The sequence below is a fragment of the Globicephala melas genome, chromosome 9 (genome assembly GCF_963455315.2).
Source record: "Globicephala melas chromosome 9, mGloMel1.2, whole genome shotgun sequence".
NCBI classification, from domain to species: domain Eukaryota; kingdom Metazoa; phylum Chordata; class Mammalia; order Artiodactyla; family Delphinidae; genus Globicephala; species Globicephala melas.
In genome coordinates, this window is record NC_083322.1 from 84,809,981 (window position 1) to 84,827,702 (window position 17,722).

Below are 17,722 nucleotides of genomic sequence, written 5' to 3' on the forward strand. Positions count from 1 at the left end.
AAATTATCTAAAGTCTGTATTCCTCAGATTCATCCATAAAACAGGGATGTCCATCTGGCAAAGTTTTCGTGAAGATTAAGAAAGATAATGTATTCAGAGATTAGCAGAAGGCCTGGCACTTGGTAAGCATTCAGCAAGGTTAATAATTATTAGATAGGCCTGAGTCTACATGAAGGTGTATTGATGCCTTAAGATTTGCATAATGACTCTTGCAAAGGGGGCCACTTGGCATTAGGGACTTCACCAACACTCTAAAACAGTGAAGCCACCCCAAGAAGCTTTGGGGCTATAGCTTTCTAAATTTTCTTGAGTGCCTTTCCTGACTTTTTTTTTTTTTTTGGTACCTATAAATTTCCTCTTGGCTTGCTTTGCTGCCCCCTTCTGACAGAATGGGGAAGAGTTCCATGCTGTCCCACCTCTACTACACCTCCCACCTGCCACTGAAACTGCTAAAAGCTATCAATGTCAAAGAATCCAACTTTCAAAAGCCTTTGGCCGTAAATTCAAGTGAATTCAAATGAAAGCAAAGTCTAAATGTAAAATTTCTACATATAAATTTTACTTTATTTCTGTTACATGGAAATCGATATTCACAGATGAAATAATATTAAAATGGATCAATCCATTTTCAATCGTTAGATTGAAAAGATGCCAAGAATACTTTGTTATTCTGAATGGCAATAGTAAATTTCCTATAAACTTCATTTTACCTTTCTGAAACAATGTGTACATATATAATTTTAATTTTAAAAATGTTTTTCTAGGGAATTCCCCAGTGGTTAGGACTCAGTGCTTTCACTGTGGAGACCCAGGTTCAGTCCCTGGCCGGGGAACTAAGATCCTGCCAGCCGCAAGCCACAGTGTGGTCAGAAAAAGAAATAAAAATGGTTTTCTAATGTTAATCTCAGCTAATCTCTACATATTTCAGATTACACATTACATGTAGTGTGCCCAGACTGGTATTTAAAATTTTTTGCATAGAAGCTGCATGAAAATGTTATTGTATAATTAATTGAAATACAATGAGAAATGCTAAATACTTAGATTTTATATTTAATACAGTAAATTATTTAATGCTTTCTCACATTTTAGTTTTAGAAAGTATTGGAAATATTCTAACAGGTTTACATATAAGTTGATAAAGCTAAAATTTAAAAACTACAATACTTTAAAATATCACAGATGTATTGTACATTTGTGTACTTACTATAAACTTAATCCTACTAAAATTTTTTTCAGTCAGGAAAACAATGTTTTAAGGAGAAATTTAGAACTACTTTTCTGTTTAGTGTTTGGCTATTTGGGTATAAATCTGTAGTAGCTAAAGAATATGTTCTTGCTGAAATGTTGACAAGAGAGTTAAGTCACAAATACTATTACATTAAATCACGATTATAGTACATAGGCCATCTTATCTCTAAAACATGAAAAATGGCTGGAATCTTTGGAATTCCCTTCCCCCACTAACTCAACAAAGCCCAGATTTGTTGTAGTTTAAAACACTGAGACACATCTTCTTGAGCTACCCAAGCATAGCTGCTTTTAACTGATTAAATTGTTCACGATATAATTGGTCATCTGCATATCATGCAAGATTTGTGCACCTTAAAGACAAATAGCAGGGGAAACAGACTACAGCAAATCTGTTAAGAAAATACAGCTTATATTCAAAACTAGAGCTACTTTTAGCACAATATATTGAATGGATATGTGCCAAAATTTTTGTTAAAGTTTTCGCAATTCTCCATCTGCCAGAATTGAAAATATGAGCTTCTGGCATTTAAGAGCTGTGTAATAACAAAGATCTAAAATTGGAGAATAGAGTATTAAAAAACTGAAATTAATTCACATCTGATTATTTAGAAAGCTATTAAATGTGAATGTGAACTTTTGATATCTAAAATAACGTCACTAGAAGCAGGCAATTAGGAGACATCTGTGTAAGAAAACAAAAACAGCAAAAACTTTTCCAAAACTAGCACAACTGATTTAATTAAATTTAATTCTATATTTAGGATTAAAATAGAATGACTTCACAGATTGCAATCAAGACCACCAAAAATGTACTTCAACAAAAATATTATAATCAGAACACATTTTAAGACTAAATATACTTAAGATGTCCTTCTTCACTTGAATTTCTCTAAAAAGCTTCAGATTGCCAATTGCATTATTTTTATTGCTTCCCTTCTCATTTAGCACAAAATCATCTCTTTTTAGTTTAACTATGTGCCCATTAATAGACAAATGGATAAAGAAGATGTGGCGTATACATACGATGAATATATATTACTCGGCCATGAAAAAGAATGAAAATTTGCCATTTGCAACAACATGCATGGGACTAGAGCGTATTATGCTAAGTCAGACAGAGAAAAACAAATCCTATACTACTTCACTTATATGTGGAATCTAAAAAACAAAACAAAACAAACAAACCTAACAAAATAGAAACAGATTCATAGATAGAACAAACTGGTGGTTGCCAGAGGGAAAGGGGGTGGGGGGATGAGTGAAATCGGTGGAGATTAAGAGGTACAAACTTCCAGTTATAAATGAGTCACAGGGATGTCATGTACAGCACAGGGAATACAGTTCATTAATATTGTAGTAACTTTGTATGATTACAGATGGTAACTAGACTTATTGTGGTGATAATTTTGTAATGTATAAAAATATTGGATCACTATGTTGTACACCTGAAATTCATATAATATTGTAAGTCAATTATACTTCAGTTAAAAACTGACACAGGCAATGGCATTAAAAATGTTTTAAACAATAAAATAAAAAAAAGAATTTCATAGTTTCAGCTATTTGAAATGACCACAGGGGTTTAGGACATAGAGTTATGTAAATTTGCTCAGGTAAAAACTTAACCACATGTCCTACGAGGCTGTTACCGGACAGGAAGTCACTTAGCTAATGACTGAGCCTAGCTCAGCACTGACATATGACTATGGCTTTACTGCTCTGTTTACCAATATTAGGAGAAAATGTCCATAAAGTGAAAAATACTAGAGTAAAAAATACTATGTGTGGAAAATTGCTTCCAAAAGAAAGGTAACTGATAGTGTTAGGATGGAAAAGGAAAGATTAAAGGTCTTTGTAGCATTAGCTGTAAGGGAGAGGATTTGGATAAAGTGGCAGGATAAATTTGCTAGTGGTTTATCTCAGATACAAATGACCTTATTATATGCTTTATATAGAAAAATAAAAATGAGTAACTTTATTGAGTGTTCTAGGCAATATAAAAATCACTGGGAGAAAGCTAAAGGTGGAAAAAGGCAGAATTTAAAATATTATAAAGATAGGCAATGGAATAGAAAGAAAAAAATCTAGTAATTGACTCAGATCAATGAATATATAACATATGACAAGACTATATATTTAATAGAGGAGGGACGTTAACTGGTGATTCATAAAAGGAAAAAGAAATCTACCTCACACTCTATACAAAAAATTTAATTCTGTAGCTTTAGATAAAAACATAACAAAAATATAAATAAAAAATAAAGCTTCTAGAAAACTAAAGAATATCTTTATGATCGTGGGGTGGGCAAAGATTTCTAAAAGAGGACACCAAAAAGGAGTGATTATAAAAGACTGATAAATTGGATTTAATTAAATTCAATTAAAACAAAAACAAACAAACAAACAAACACCATTAGTAGAGTGAAAAGGCAAAGCACAGGCAAACCCACTTGGAATATATAAATAATTCCAACAAATCAATAAGAAAAAAACAACTAAATAGAAAAACAGGTGCAAAGTTGCCAGATGATAGGATATCTGCATACTCAGCTTTAGTAGATACTGCCAAACAGTATCTGCTTGAGACTTGAACAGGTCCTTCACAAAAATGAATATCCACATGGTCATAAGCACATGAGAATGTGCTCAACCTCATTAGTCAGGAGGGAAATATGTTAACAATCAGAACCACCACTTTGGAAAATTGTTTGGCAATATCTACAAAGCTGAATATATATGTGCATACTCTGTAATCCAAAAATTGCACTCCTGGATGTATACCCAACAGATTCATATATATATAAGTGTACCAAAACACATTTTAAAATGTTTGTAGCAACAAAATTTGTAGTTTTCCCAAGCCAAAAACAATCCAAATGTCTATTAGTAGCACAATGAACAAACTGTGGTATATTCATAAAATGCAAAACTCTAGCAATGAAAAATGAACAAGCAACTGCTACACATATAATAATGAACAAATCTTAGAAGCCCAAGGGGAAGCTTCTCAGTGGCTGGTCCTGTTCTACTGCTTGACCTAAGGGTGGTCACACTCAGAGGAGTGTATACTTTGTGGTGGTTAATATGCTTTTTTGCACCCTTCTGAATACATGTATACTTCAATGAAGGAGTTCCAAAGCAACTCCTTCCCAAGAAAAAAATCTTTACAAATGATTTTAGTGCCATATTATACAAATCATAAAGTGTATGGAGACTAAATTTTTTTTCAGTTATACTTTATTTCAGTTTAAATTTTATTAAGAAAATGATATGCTATAGAGGTGTTTGTGTCTTATGACTGTCAAGGGTCCACTATATTCACATTTTTTGAACAAATATATGAGAAAAATGTGAAATTCTAAGACCACTGAGCTTTATAAATTTTCCAACATGAAATCATAGTATTATTTTCTCTTCCACAACAATCCTCTTTCTATTCATATATGATTACTTTATCTCACTTTAGTCTCATAATTTCTTCCCTCTTTTATATGCAGAGGGAGAATACAGATGTCTATCAGCTTTGATCCATGATGTCAAAATTCAAACTTGGTACTTACGGAAAGGGCCTCTGCTCCAGTGCAGGATGGGAAGAAACCAGTTCCCTTTTCCCAACTGCACCTTTGTTTGGTGTTTTCCTGGCATCCCAGTAGGCAACAATGAGAAGGCTAAGAAGGATGCCTAGGGCTGACTCCAGGATAAGTATTTAGAACTGCAAAGCCATGTTTCTGCAGAAGGTGCTCCCTATTCTATAATTAAGAAATTAAACCCCATTCACACTCATGACTTAAAGATAAGACTCAGCTGGGAGGAAGGTGGATATTAAGTCTAATTTCCCACAAAAGAGGAATGAAAAACCAAAACAAGTAGGCACTGTAAAATTGTTTTTGTCTTTTTAATGGCAGGTCAAATATCCTGAAACATACATATATTTTGATAGTCTTCTAATCCCAGTTGAGTTCAAATATTAAAGTAACACACACGAGCTAAGAGAATTCAATATTGTTCCAAGGCACTTACTGAATCTCCATGACTAAATGAAAACAAGGACAATTAGGATGGACAATTAGACAGTTTATAATATAAAAATAACTTTTTGCTTACAATTTACAAAATGTATTATTATTACAATCTTTGATCTCTGATAACCTGTAATGCTGGCTGCATGACTCCAGCAATTTTAAAATTCTGAAACTATTTTCTAAAACTTCAGGGCAAATAATTTACAAATAAGGTACACAAAGATTTAGACCATGCAGAAATTTCTTACATCTTCTGTTAATAATATTTTATGACTGTAACTTTATCAAATTATATACCTACTTGCCCTGTACATATACAAAATAATGCATACATGATAAAACATTAGCAAAAGAGTAGTCCTTAAACTCAATTTATCATAAAAGTATTACTATATTAACATGTCTACAAGCAGCGTGTAACAGGGTTAAGAGACATTAAGGCAATAATACTTGAAGTTACAAAATAAACCATATGTAATACTTTTTCCTAAGTGTAATATAAGGCAGGTAGATGGTCCCAGCAAAAAACACTAAGGTAACAATCTACACTGCTGTTAGTCCCACATTTTTAAGATGGAATACTATAAATCTGGCTTTCAGTGGCACTTGAATTTTCCAGTATAATTTAAAGTGTCTTTTAGTTCCCTGAATCATGTCCATTCTGAAGGTGGATCTCTTGGTCCTTTGGGTTTTCCACAGCGATTACCAAAACCTATAATCAAAATACCACAATAATTCTCTAGTGTTCAGAAATATTTTTAAACTATTAAGCTCATGTCTGTAGACATTCTTATTTTATGGAACAAATAAATTTCCATATGGAAATTTAGAACTTAAAACTAAACAAATCTCTACAAACACAAACCAATTCTTAATTTGTTCTGGGTAGTTGAAAATAATTGCTTCTTTTATAAAAATAAAATCAATTCTATCAAAATGTAAGAAAAACAGCTACGATATTTTAGTCTTTCCGACTCAAAAGAAAGATTTGTTTACATACTGCAGTTTTTTATATTTTAGTTTTTAACCTCAGTATGAAACAGAATAAATTAGTTCATTTGTTTCATAATTAATTCCAAGCAGCTTTGACGGTACACGTTTTATTCTTGGCAAGTGCCATTTAAGGGCCTGAATAAATCATAGCACAAAGATAAACTTTGCCTTAAGGAAATTCTGGAATGATGGCAAATAACTTTTTTTCATTCTTGCCAGCATTAACTACACAATTACAGTTTTAAAATCATCTAATAAACAAATTACCAATCTCTGTGGCTTCTGTTGGACTTTCTGATATTTGATCTTTCTTGTTACTGAAATTAGTTGGACATTCTGTACAAGTCTCTGTATGAATACCTCGTGCTGGATGGTCTAAAATGCAAATCAAAGCCATTGTTAGTCATAATCATGTTTAGCATCATAGGTAGAAGAATCCTCTAATTGTTTTAATGTGGGCAGTTAGTTACAAGAGCAAGTTTTTTTTTGAGCATCATAATTTTAGAGGCCCAGATAAATATAAATGCAAGGGTAATGAACACAGGAAATTATATTAGGTGTTCTTGCAGGCACCTAGAAACCTGCAGCGAGTACTTCTGCTGTGACGATTCTCCTCATGCTCCTACTTTAACTGCAACTGAAATGCCTTTATATGGAAATCAATGGCAAACAAGTTCATAGTTTATTAATGGACTTAATATTTGTGCTTAAAAGTAGTAATTCTTTTAAGATTTAGCATTGCTTAAATTTTAGTTAATTTACTTATTTAACTGCCAAGGCATACGATTAGTAACAAAAGAAATCAACTACTATGATTCAGGCATCCTTTCACCACCTTCATCACGTCCCCTACACCCCCTGTAAGGAACTTTTCTGGAAACTTGGAATACAAGTCAAATAATAGACAATCCTTGTCCTCAGGTGCTTATAGTCTAGACAGGGGTCGGCAAACGTTTTCTATAAAGGGCTAGAGAATATTTTAAGCTTTGCAAGCCACATACGGTCTCTGTCGCACATTCTTCATTGATTTTTGTTTCTTTGTTTTTAATTTTAAACAACTCTTTAAAATGTAAAAAGAATTCATTCAGCTCAAGGGCAGAATAAGAAAACAAGCCACGGGCAGGATTAGGCCTGTGGGATACAGTTTGCTAACCCCTGGTCTAGTAGGAGAGACAGACAAGTACATTACTTATAGTAGTGTGGTAAGGTTTATAATAAACGGGGACAGAAAGGAGAGGCATGTAGACGAAACTAGTGGCGGAGATTCAGGGTTGGCTTCTATAAGGAAATGATGATTTAGGCTAAAAGCCTCAATTTTCTCAATGAAGTAAAGGGTCTACTACTGAGTAACAGTTAGTGGGATTCATGAAGAAAATCAAGATTTGGAAAATTCAGGGGAAATAAAAAGGGTATAAAGCAGAGCATGTAAGATAACCAAGCAACGCTGAGGGCTCAACTGTGGATCAGTCCTAGAACTGTATGCTCAACCTGTAAAACAGCCAAGTTCCTCAGCAGTATTCAGTAATCCTGAGGGATAAAGCAAAATGGTATGGGAATTAGGGGCAAGAAAGTTAAGGATAACTGTGAGTGTGACTAGAGTGACGGAATCTAGATTGAATAGAGAAGGAAGAGAAACCAGAAAGGAGTTAACAGATAATAAGAAAATAAAAGACCCAGGGATCTAGCTATAGCAGCAGTAGTCATATAACATAGATAATAATGACAGCATTGCTACCATTTCAGTGCCTACCATGTGCCGGGCACTGTCTAATACTCTCCATATATGATTTGATTTAATTAAATCTTCGCAACAATCCTCTAGGGTAGGTTACTACCATTATCTGCATTTCACAGAGAAGAAAACTGAAGCCTAGAAAGATGAGGTAACTTGCCCAAACCCAAAAAGTAAGTAAAATGGCAAAAATGGGACTCCAATCCAGGTGGGCTTGATGCTAAAGCTTCTGCTCTTTTCCTTATAATATGTTGCTGTAGAAAAGTAAACAGAGAATAATAAAGAGTTTATGAGATGGAATGGAGCCCCATTAGGCAAAGATCCAGGAAGAGAGCAGCTGAAGCAGCATGGAGGGTAAGGGCAGAGGTGATAGATAAATTGAGGGAACTGTATAAGCTAGGATGTTTGATGAGCTGCTTACATAGTTACTGATTTATAAGAATTAACAATAACTTGACCTATTTTACTATGATCATAAAAGTAATGTAGTAGAAAAATTTTCTAACTTGGCATTATTACACTGCATTGAGCTAACATAATCTTACTAGCCTTCACAAATGTAGAAGTCCTAAAAGGAAGATTTCCAAAACAATTGATTTTTAGGCCCCCAATTCAATCATCTAGGTTAATTTGGCGCATTTATTCAAATCATTGTCAGATCTAGATTCTAAGTGTTTTTATAAACAACAGAAATAAAATACAGGAAAATATTTTTAAAATAATTTCCTTCCCATCAGCCTGTTAACTACTGATAATAAATGCTGTTATCCTCCTGATCAATAATAATATCTGGTATAATAACGAATTTAAAAGGATTATACTACATAATTCAGGTTCTAGAAGAGCTGTCCTACATATTTCCACATACTGAAATAAATTTCACAAATAAATAGCATGCACAATGAGACATGCTATTTTATGGAAATTAATCTATATAATCTATAGCAAAAAGGAACACAGTCCAACTTACCACATGTTTCACTTCCAGAGGTTATCAAGCCCTATAAGGAAGACATTCAATAGCTATTACAGCACATCCCTTTCATGTACAAATTATAGAAAATTTGGTCTGTTATGAGTATATATCCCAATAAATCAAGATCTATCAAGATTCTCATGTCAAAGGAAAAGAAAACAATGGTGTTTTCAATTAGGGTTAAAAATGTTTAATGTTGTGGTGTTTTATACTGGGAGTAAAAGGATAGGGGAATTCCTTTTCCTTCTGGATGAAAACTGAAAATGCAGAAGTTACTACATTACGAGAACATTCACACAACTGCATTTTGCCAGCCCTCTACTGTATTCATCAAATTATGATATCACTGATTGTAAGACATAGCATCATTATTAGGTTACCAATACTTTATCTACCAATTAAAGTATATCACAATGCTTTTTTAGTCAATTTTAAGATATACCCCAATTTCAGATATTCAAATGTGAGAGAAATACGAAAAATATTAATGTTGATGAAAAATAGCATTTCCAGTGGCTAAAATATTTAGCTACCAAAACATTTCCTGAATGTGAAAGGAAGTCTCATGTGACCAGAAAAACTAAAGGGAGAGACAATATACCTGGTTCTATAATGGAAAGAACAAAATCTAGGAAAGTACTGGGACCCTGAAAATAGTAACTCCTGTTCTATTCATACCTCCAAAATGATTTGAAACAAGGCATAATTTACAAATTTCAAAAGCAGCTTGGGAAAATAATACTCTGAAGTGATGGTCATATGTAGATCATAATGCTCTTTAAAAAAATTTTAGATCTCACATTTTATACACTTTTCATCTGAACTCATAACATAAGAAATAATTATCAAAAATTATATTTAATAGTCTTAAGGTAAGTTATTATAACAAACAACTGTAAGATAAATTAGTAAAACAAAAGAACAAAAATATTGAGCTATAGCTGTTCCAATCCCAAAAGGACTCACTTCAGGTTTTCTTTGTTCACACTGTTCCTGATTTTGAAGTTCACTCCACTCAGATCTTACAGGTGTATCTGAGAAAAATGAAATCTTACAATTAAAATTAACATCTTTAATTATGAAAATTTCTTGCTTTAAGGTAATATACAAAAACAGATACTGTAGATTTTTAGAAACTATCACTTCCACTAAAAAATTTCTAGCTTCTATTAATTGAAGAATATCCCTTTAAGCTTTGCTTTCTTCCTTAAAATTTAAAGAACTGAGTTATCAGAGTTTATTACAAGTGCATTGTAATCTACAGGTGTGACAGACATAGACTTATGTATTTAATATTAGTGGAGTATACGGCTTCACTGTTTTTAACATTCTTAAAATCAGTTAAAATGAATAAAATATTTGTAAAATGCAGCTCAGATAAGACTAGTAATGTGCACCTCCACTGAGCACAAGACACCGTAAATATATTAAAGCTGTTCCTATACTCTTTTTCACGATGGGAAGGAGGAGGAATATATTATCAATACTCTGAAATATCACTTTCTCCCTCACTGATACTCTTGTGGCCTTAAGGGTGCTCAGTTAACATCAACTGAGTGATGCCTGCCTACAACAGAATTTAAATGTTTACTTACCTACACTGGTACCAAGTGAAGCAGTTAATATCTTTTCATAAGTAAATGCCATTTTTAATGAATGAAAAGACAATAAACTGTATACAGTTATAGTTGCATTTAACTGGATTATAGTGTTTGATATAAATGCAGCCATTTTATTAGCAGTCTTAGCAAATAAAAAATACCATTATAAGTATTTTTCATACAAGGAATTAAAAACATTTGTCAGTATAAATTCAAACCTGTTTTTGAATTTAATTGTGTAGCTCAACAGCAACAGACTGACATCAGCCGTGTTTTACAGAGCTTATTATTAAAGCATGAAATATGTAAAATCAGAAGATATACTCACTGTGTTCACTGGCCAATACAAAAGACTCAGGAGTTCTTTCAGGTAGGGGAGGAGGCGAATCTTCACTAACATCAACATCTATAACAAATACATAAAATTTAGACAAATTATGAACTTGTTAAAAAATGTTAACTCATTTAAAAGTGAACTTGTTATCTAAACAAAATAAGACAGCTTTCTTGACATTCTTATAAATCACTGCCACAAGTATCTAGGAGAACCAGTTTTTAAAAATGCAAAAATAAACAAGATATCCTTATCACTTGACTTGTTATCAAAAACAATTATAAAGCTTATTGAGCAAAGACTGAACTCCATCACTGTTGCACAGAGAAAATGACTCTCCCATGACGTTCCTGACACCGTGTAGGTATTAATCACACTGTCCTCTGAGTCTGAAGGCATCTTCAGCAGAGAAGCCAGCAGGCGAGTGCCTTGTCTACTGGGTTTGCTGATAATGCTTTGGGTCCACAAAGGAAAGCTTCAGTCATTTGACTTAAATCAGTGCTTCCCAAACTGTGATCAATTGCTAAACTCCTTTTACGAGTTTTGCCATACTGTGGACCATATGTCCTATTTTTTTAAATCCCACTCATTTTAAACTTAACTATGTACTTCAGTCATGTTTTAAATAGTAATGACTAAAATAGCAGATTAAAAGTGTTAGTTATTTTCCTAATATACAAAAATATAACCATTAAAATTTTTGGATGTTCATTTATTTATTGCCTAAAATCTTGTGAACAGTGGCATATGACCATACTTTGAGAATACTGACTGAAGCCATATAAAAGCTTTTCACCAGTAAAAACAAAATTAGCTCTTGGAAAAGATAATGCATTAAGTAAGCCTTGTCAGTTAGCCTCATTATGGCATTAGGTGAAATGAGAGTATTAGATCCTTTGAGGTTTCACTGGAGGTAGAAAAAGAAAATATGAGGATACAATTCTGTGTGTGGACTCTCAGGTTAGAAAAGATGGGGCAAAGAAAGGAAGCTGTGAGGATCCTATATTGTCTGGCCCTTGACAACTGTTTTCTTAAAAATGTGAACAACTGTGCCATGATACTTGGCTATTTTACCACATTTGATAGGCTATGCATTAAAAAGAGAGTGAAAATCAAGAAAAGCCTTTTCAATTTTCAACATGCATGAGCCAGGTATGACTGCTCTGGTTCCTCCTACAGTTGTTTAGCTGAAGACACAAGAAAATACAGCCCCTGGATCCTGCTGAGAGAAGAGTTCCAGTCCAATACTTTATATATATATGTGTGTGTGTGTGTATATATATAAAAATCTGTACACACACACACACACACACACACATAAAACATGAGTACTGGAACTCTCTTGTATATAAAGTTAAGCTACTAAAGAACTATCTAACCTGTCTGGTAGTAACAGTCTAAGCAATCATATTTCCCCTTGCTCTTTTGTTACTAAGAGCTCACAGTGAAGAGATGGCTGTTGAAAGGAAGGGATGCATAATCTTGACACTGTGGTGCCATTTCACAATTACGTGAACAAATCAGGAAGGACAGTATGGCTTGTTTACATCAAGTATCAAGTATCTTTCGGAAACTCTATACCTCTTCTGTTTTAACAGTCCTCGCTCTTAAAAGACTATTTTCTAACTGTGGCCTTGGCTTCTCAACTGCATGTTTCTCCCTGGATCTCTGGATTGCCTTTTCTGTGTTATAAATTTGTGTTTCAGAGGTTATCCAACCAGAGCCTGCACATTTTTCGTAGGCTTTTGTAAATCATACACTTTATGGGAGCCTAGTGTAGCCATGTTTGAGAAATCTTTCAGGAGGCCTGAGTCAATATTAAAATCAGAATGATAGCCAGGAGTTTTTTTTAGGCAGTAACTTATGCAAAAGGTTGTTTTAGGTATCAAAACAAAATTATTCCATAGCAAATTTTAAAACAAACAAGCAAACAATAATCTAATCCTTGAGCCAAAGGTTCATCTACAAGGTAAATAATTACTAACATTAAAAATAGGACTGCTTGTAGTTATGCTGCAACACAGAATACTTACACAGGAAAATCTTCTGTTAATACCAAACTCATTTAGCATAGTTAAGGTAGGGTGAAAAGAAACCAGAAATCACATTTACAGCTATCTTTGCTTTGAAATACAAATAAAATGGAGAGAAAGGAAGTGAGCTGGTATACAGAAGAGTGCTTTCAACTATTCTGTACAGTATGTTGTATTCTAAAGGAACTCTTTCTGTTATCACTAAAACACTGGTCATATGGCAGTAACTTTTAATGAGCATGTTATATCATGCATCCTTCCTGCCCTCACCAAACTCTATTTCTAGTAATGGTTTAAAAAAATTTATTTCCTAGGTACAAAACAAATGCCTGATATGCTACAAAAAAAAAAAAAAAAAAACCAAAACGACAATTTCTTATCTACATGTTTTCTTGTGTAGTTACAACTTAGCAGTTATTTTTCAAACTCTGAAGTCGAGGGGAAAAAATATATTAACAATTTTAAATTATGCCAAACTGGTAAAGTAGTATTTATTGTGGCAACCATTATCTTCTGAAGATCCTTCAAATAAACCACAAAAGAATCAAGAACACAGAAAATCCTGTAAATTTAAAAAACTAGCTTAGACTCTCATTTACTCTACCAGATACATCCCCAAGATAAAAAAAAAAAAAAAAGTATGTGTGAGTTGAGGAAAATAGAGGCACCACAGTATGGGTGGTACTTATTGGGTGAGAATTAGAAAAAGTCATCTTTCAAGTTCACAGTACTTATTTGACTGCACATTATAAATACCAGTCTATGTGTGTCGCTATCAAAGTTCACCGACAAGTAAAAGACCACTGATAGTCAACCTATCAATGAACAGCTTTTGTGTTTATATATTTGCTGTCAACTTCATGGTCTTTTTTTTTTTTTTTTCATGGTCTGTTTAAGACGGCACCATGGTAATTTTTAGCAGATTAAAGAGGAGCTTCGAGACCCAATAATACATCTTGGGAACTTAGGGGATACGTTATCTTGAAATGCTTAGACTGCTTAAAGAAGAGAGTCATTAATTAAACAGTAGTAGCACTGATGACTAGACATGGAAATATCCCACTTTCTACTGACTGAATTAAACTTCCTATATTCTGCTGAGCAGCTGCAATATTGCTCCTTGGTTGATAAACTCATTGTTGAAAAGAGCCATTTTGCAAGCATTTGTGAGGAGGTTTAAAATTTTAAAAAGGTATTTTGTAGTTAAAAGATCATAAAAAGATAACGAAATAGATATCTGTAATATACATGGGTGAAATTAAATGGCCAATCAAGCCATTCTACAATATTTGTGTCACTGTCACTTTAAGTAATCCCTAAATTATTTCTAATTATTCAGTTATATAAAATTTTGACCCATATAAATACTAAGAGTTGTAAGATATAAGAAGAGAAAATTTTCAGTTACAACAATTTAAATATTTTGGAAACAAAAAGTCCAATAATGCAATGTGATCAAACTAATGGAACAATAAATAAAGGGCTTACTTAAAAAAAAAATTAGTATCAAAAATAATGAAATTTTGCGTAGGTTCTGGAGTAAAGTGTGGAATAAAACATAATGAATTAATATAGCTAAGCTGCTTAGAACAGTGACTGGCACATAGTAAAAATATTTAAGTGTTAAGATACTATTATCATTACCTTTTTCAGCACCTGAATGTATTGTTCCTGCTATATCATGTCTAGCAATGGACATTGACAATACTTTCCTTGTAGAAATGCTTTCAGTACTAGCGGCAGCAGAAACAGTGGCACTTGCTGTTGAAATACTGGTTTTATTCTTGGTCACAGCACCATCAGAGTTCCTTTCATCAGAGTCCGAGTCATCAGAGTGAAGAGGATTAGTAAAACTGAGGGGTGCTCTGAATAGAGGGGAACTGTTGTGATGATCTGTGAGATCATGGGTTGCAAGTTGTGTCGTGGGGCTTGGTGTTGAACTCCCAGTTTTCATTGTTTGACAGTGGGTATCTGAGGATTTGCCTTCAGAGGAATCAGGCATGGGTAGAGTATTCTCAGGTCCATGAAATGACCATGGTGCATGTCCTTTCTCATCAAGAGGTAAGCGGTCTGGCCTTGGAGGTGTGTCTGAATTCTTCTGTGATTCTTCTGGTAGGATAACTGGAGCTTTATTTGACTGTGTTGCATTGCAGTCCACACAGGAATTCTGGGAAATACCATCAATTTTTAGATCTCTTGAATTCAGTTCCTGTGATTTAAAGACTTTATCAATTGTACATGGTGAAGCCGAAGCCGATTTAATTTTAATTGCATGTCCCCTATTCAAGAGTGTGTTCCCTTCAAAACTTTTTGGTCCTTCTTGAAGAGGGACCTTCTTAATCTCAAAACTTAAATTTCGCTCCAATTTTTTATCTATTTGTTCAACAGTTGATTCATTTTTCCCTGTAAGTTCTGTTGATTTATTATAGTTTCTGTTGAGGTCTGTTGAATGTTGTTCTGATGAAACCACGTGCAACACTGGCTTTGGATGGTATCTGTCATTGTCCTGCCACACAGTAGTGACTGTTGGAAAAGCTGAAGGGGGAGAAGGTGTCAAGATGGGTGGCACTGGGTGAGGTTCTGGAGGCTGCAGTATTTCTTCCTTAGCATCCCCTTCTACAAGGCAACTGGAAAATATTTAAAAAAAGGGTATTAAAAGAATGTTCATCCTTTTAAAAAATAAGTTTATAGGTAACAGTTATGTAGCTAAGCCTCTTTAAAGTAAAAGTCAGTAGAGTCTGTGGTTATGAATTAAAATTTGCCAAACTAAGTTAATGTTTAACAAGGTAGTAATGTATGTACATTGTTTAAAAAAGTCAAATAACACAAGAATTTTAATAAAAAACCAGCAGTCCCCTCCCACAGCCCTCCATTTACCCTGACACATCAAGTTTCAACTTTTTAAAAACAGCTACTTCGAAGATTTGCCTCCATATTTCAAAATATTTCAGAATGCATAAACGTTATTACTTGATCTTTCTATTTCACACATACTCTACTGTCTTCCTACTATGGAAATGTCTTCTCCATCTTCCTAATACTGCTAATTTTTGGTTAGTTCAATCTTATGACTACAGTTATTATTCATACCAATGACAGCATGATTTCCTATTTTTTCTTATATAACTCTTATTTTTCCCCTAATAATTGTCTTGGGTTTCCTATGCACCATCAGTAATTCAGCCCTTCTTCAAACTTTCCTGCAGATTTGTACACCTCCTCTCAATTGGTCAAGCATACCAGGTAACTATCAATATCACAGACATCCGTCTTAGAAACCTTGAGCCTCGCGCTCCAGTGTGGACCCCTGGCCCCCGAGGCTACCACAGAGCTGACACTCTCTCTTGTGTTACACTCTCCCGTTTCCCAGGTCCCATCTACGTTTTTCTAGCTACACTTGCTCAATTTAGTGGGTTATACCCTCCAATTGCCTCTTAAGAACTATACATAGGAAACATAGGAAAACAAATTTCCTGAGGCCTACATAATTATTATATTTTCAAGGTTACTGACTTTTGGAAAAGGTGTATTATTCTAGACTAGAAATAACTTTCCTTAAGAATTTTATAATTGTGATTCCTGTTCCTTTGAATGAAATGTTCCTTTCTCTCTCTTTTGAGCTTTTAGTTTTTTTTTTAATTCTTCACGTTCTACAATCTCATGGTGTAACTTTTTTTAATCCATTGTATTACAATTTTTAATCCATTATATCGAGAACTTTCTGTGCAAAAATTCATGTTACTACTAGAAGCTTCTTTCATAATTTCTTCTCTTCCAGTCTCCTTCCAGACTATGATTAGTTTTAGTTATAATTATTATTATTACTATGAGTATGTGATATACCTCTTGGTTTGATTCTCTAATTTCTTTATCTTCTCTCTCCTATTTTCTCTATTTGTTCATTTTCTTGGGAGATTTCCTTGACTGTCTTCTAGCCTTCTTTAATTAAAATTAAATTTTAATTTTTAAAATTTATGCTATTATATTTTTAATTTCCAAGAGCTTCTTATTTATTATGACCTGTTTCTTATTTCATGGTTGCAATATTTCCTAATTACTGAGAAAACAGACATTTGCCACCCCCCCCCATCTTTTTTCTATTCTGTGTTGTCTCCATTCCATACATTTTTTCCTGCTTATTTGGATTATGTCTTTCACGTTAGAGGCTTTGTCAAGTGTGTGATAATTCCTGGTTCTGTTCATTTTGAGAGAATGGAATATTTTAAATGACTGGGAAATGTGTGTGTAAATGTAAGGGGGAGGGCTTGTGGCTTAGTGGCCGTCTTACCGCTTGGTGACTGAATACAGTCCTTGCAATGTCATTGGTGGGCCACAACCATCAGTAACTATCGATTTCCTCTCTTGGGCTGGTTAGTTTTTCAAGAGAGGGGTTCTGTCTCCCACCAGAAGTGGCTATCAGTATTCTGGGAGCCAAATAAGGGGTGGGAGCAATCTCACTATTCAGCATGCAGATTCCTGCTTTCAGCAAGGAACTAACAACCCCACCATCAGTTGGACCTGATATACTGAACCCAGAGACTTCCAGGTTCAACCACGCCAGAGTAAATCCCTCCCTACTGTGTTCCCAGGTGTGTGCGAAGCTGTCATCTGTCTGCTCAATTTGATGGAAGGAATCTGGGGTTCTAAACACTCTTTATAGAGACATTCAAGTACTCTTCTTGTTTTCAGTCCCATTCTACACACCAGGCTTAAGGGGGACCTCCAATTTCTGGGACTTTCTGGGGGTTCTTTGAAGATAATCATCTTGATTCTTATT

General features: G+C 34.0%; 1 protein-coding gene and 1 long non-coding RNA gene across 4 annotated transcripts in view; one reads left to right on the forward strand and one right to left on the reverse strand.

Annotated features, from left to right (window-relative positions):
- The window catches only part of LOC115840868 (uncharacterized), a 128,075-nt gene that overhangs the window by 44,520 nt on the left and 65,833 nt on the right, over positions 1-17,722 (forward strand). The gene's annotated exons all lie outside the window — the stretch shown is intronic.
- PTPN12 (protein tyrosine phosphatase non-receptor type 12) overlaps positions 5,126-17,722 on the reverse strand; it is an 86,064-nt gene continuing 73,467 nt past the window's right edge. Inside the window, exons 13-18 of the mRNA XM_030834299.3 lie at positions 14,590-15,572; positions 10,907-10,984; positions 9,944-10,011; positions 8,972-9,002; positions 6,537-6,644; positions 5,126-5,988 (exon numbers count right to left, since the gene is read on the reverse strand). Coding sequence (XP_030690159.1) covers positions 5,927-5,988; positions 6,537-6,644; positions 8,972-9,002; positions 9,944-10,011; positions 10,907-10,984; positions 14,590-15,572 — 1,330 coding nt within the window. The 3' untranslated portion in view covers positions 5,126-5,926. The remainder of the gene's footprint in view (positions 5,989-6,536; positions 6,645-8,971; positions 9,003-9,943; positions 10,012-10,906; positions 10,985-14,589; positions 15,573-17,722) is intronic.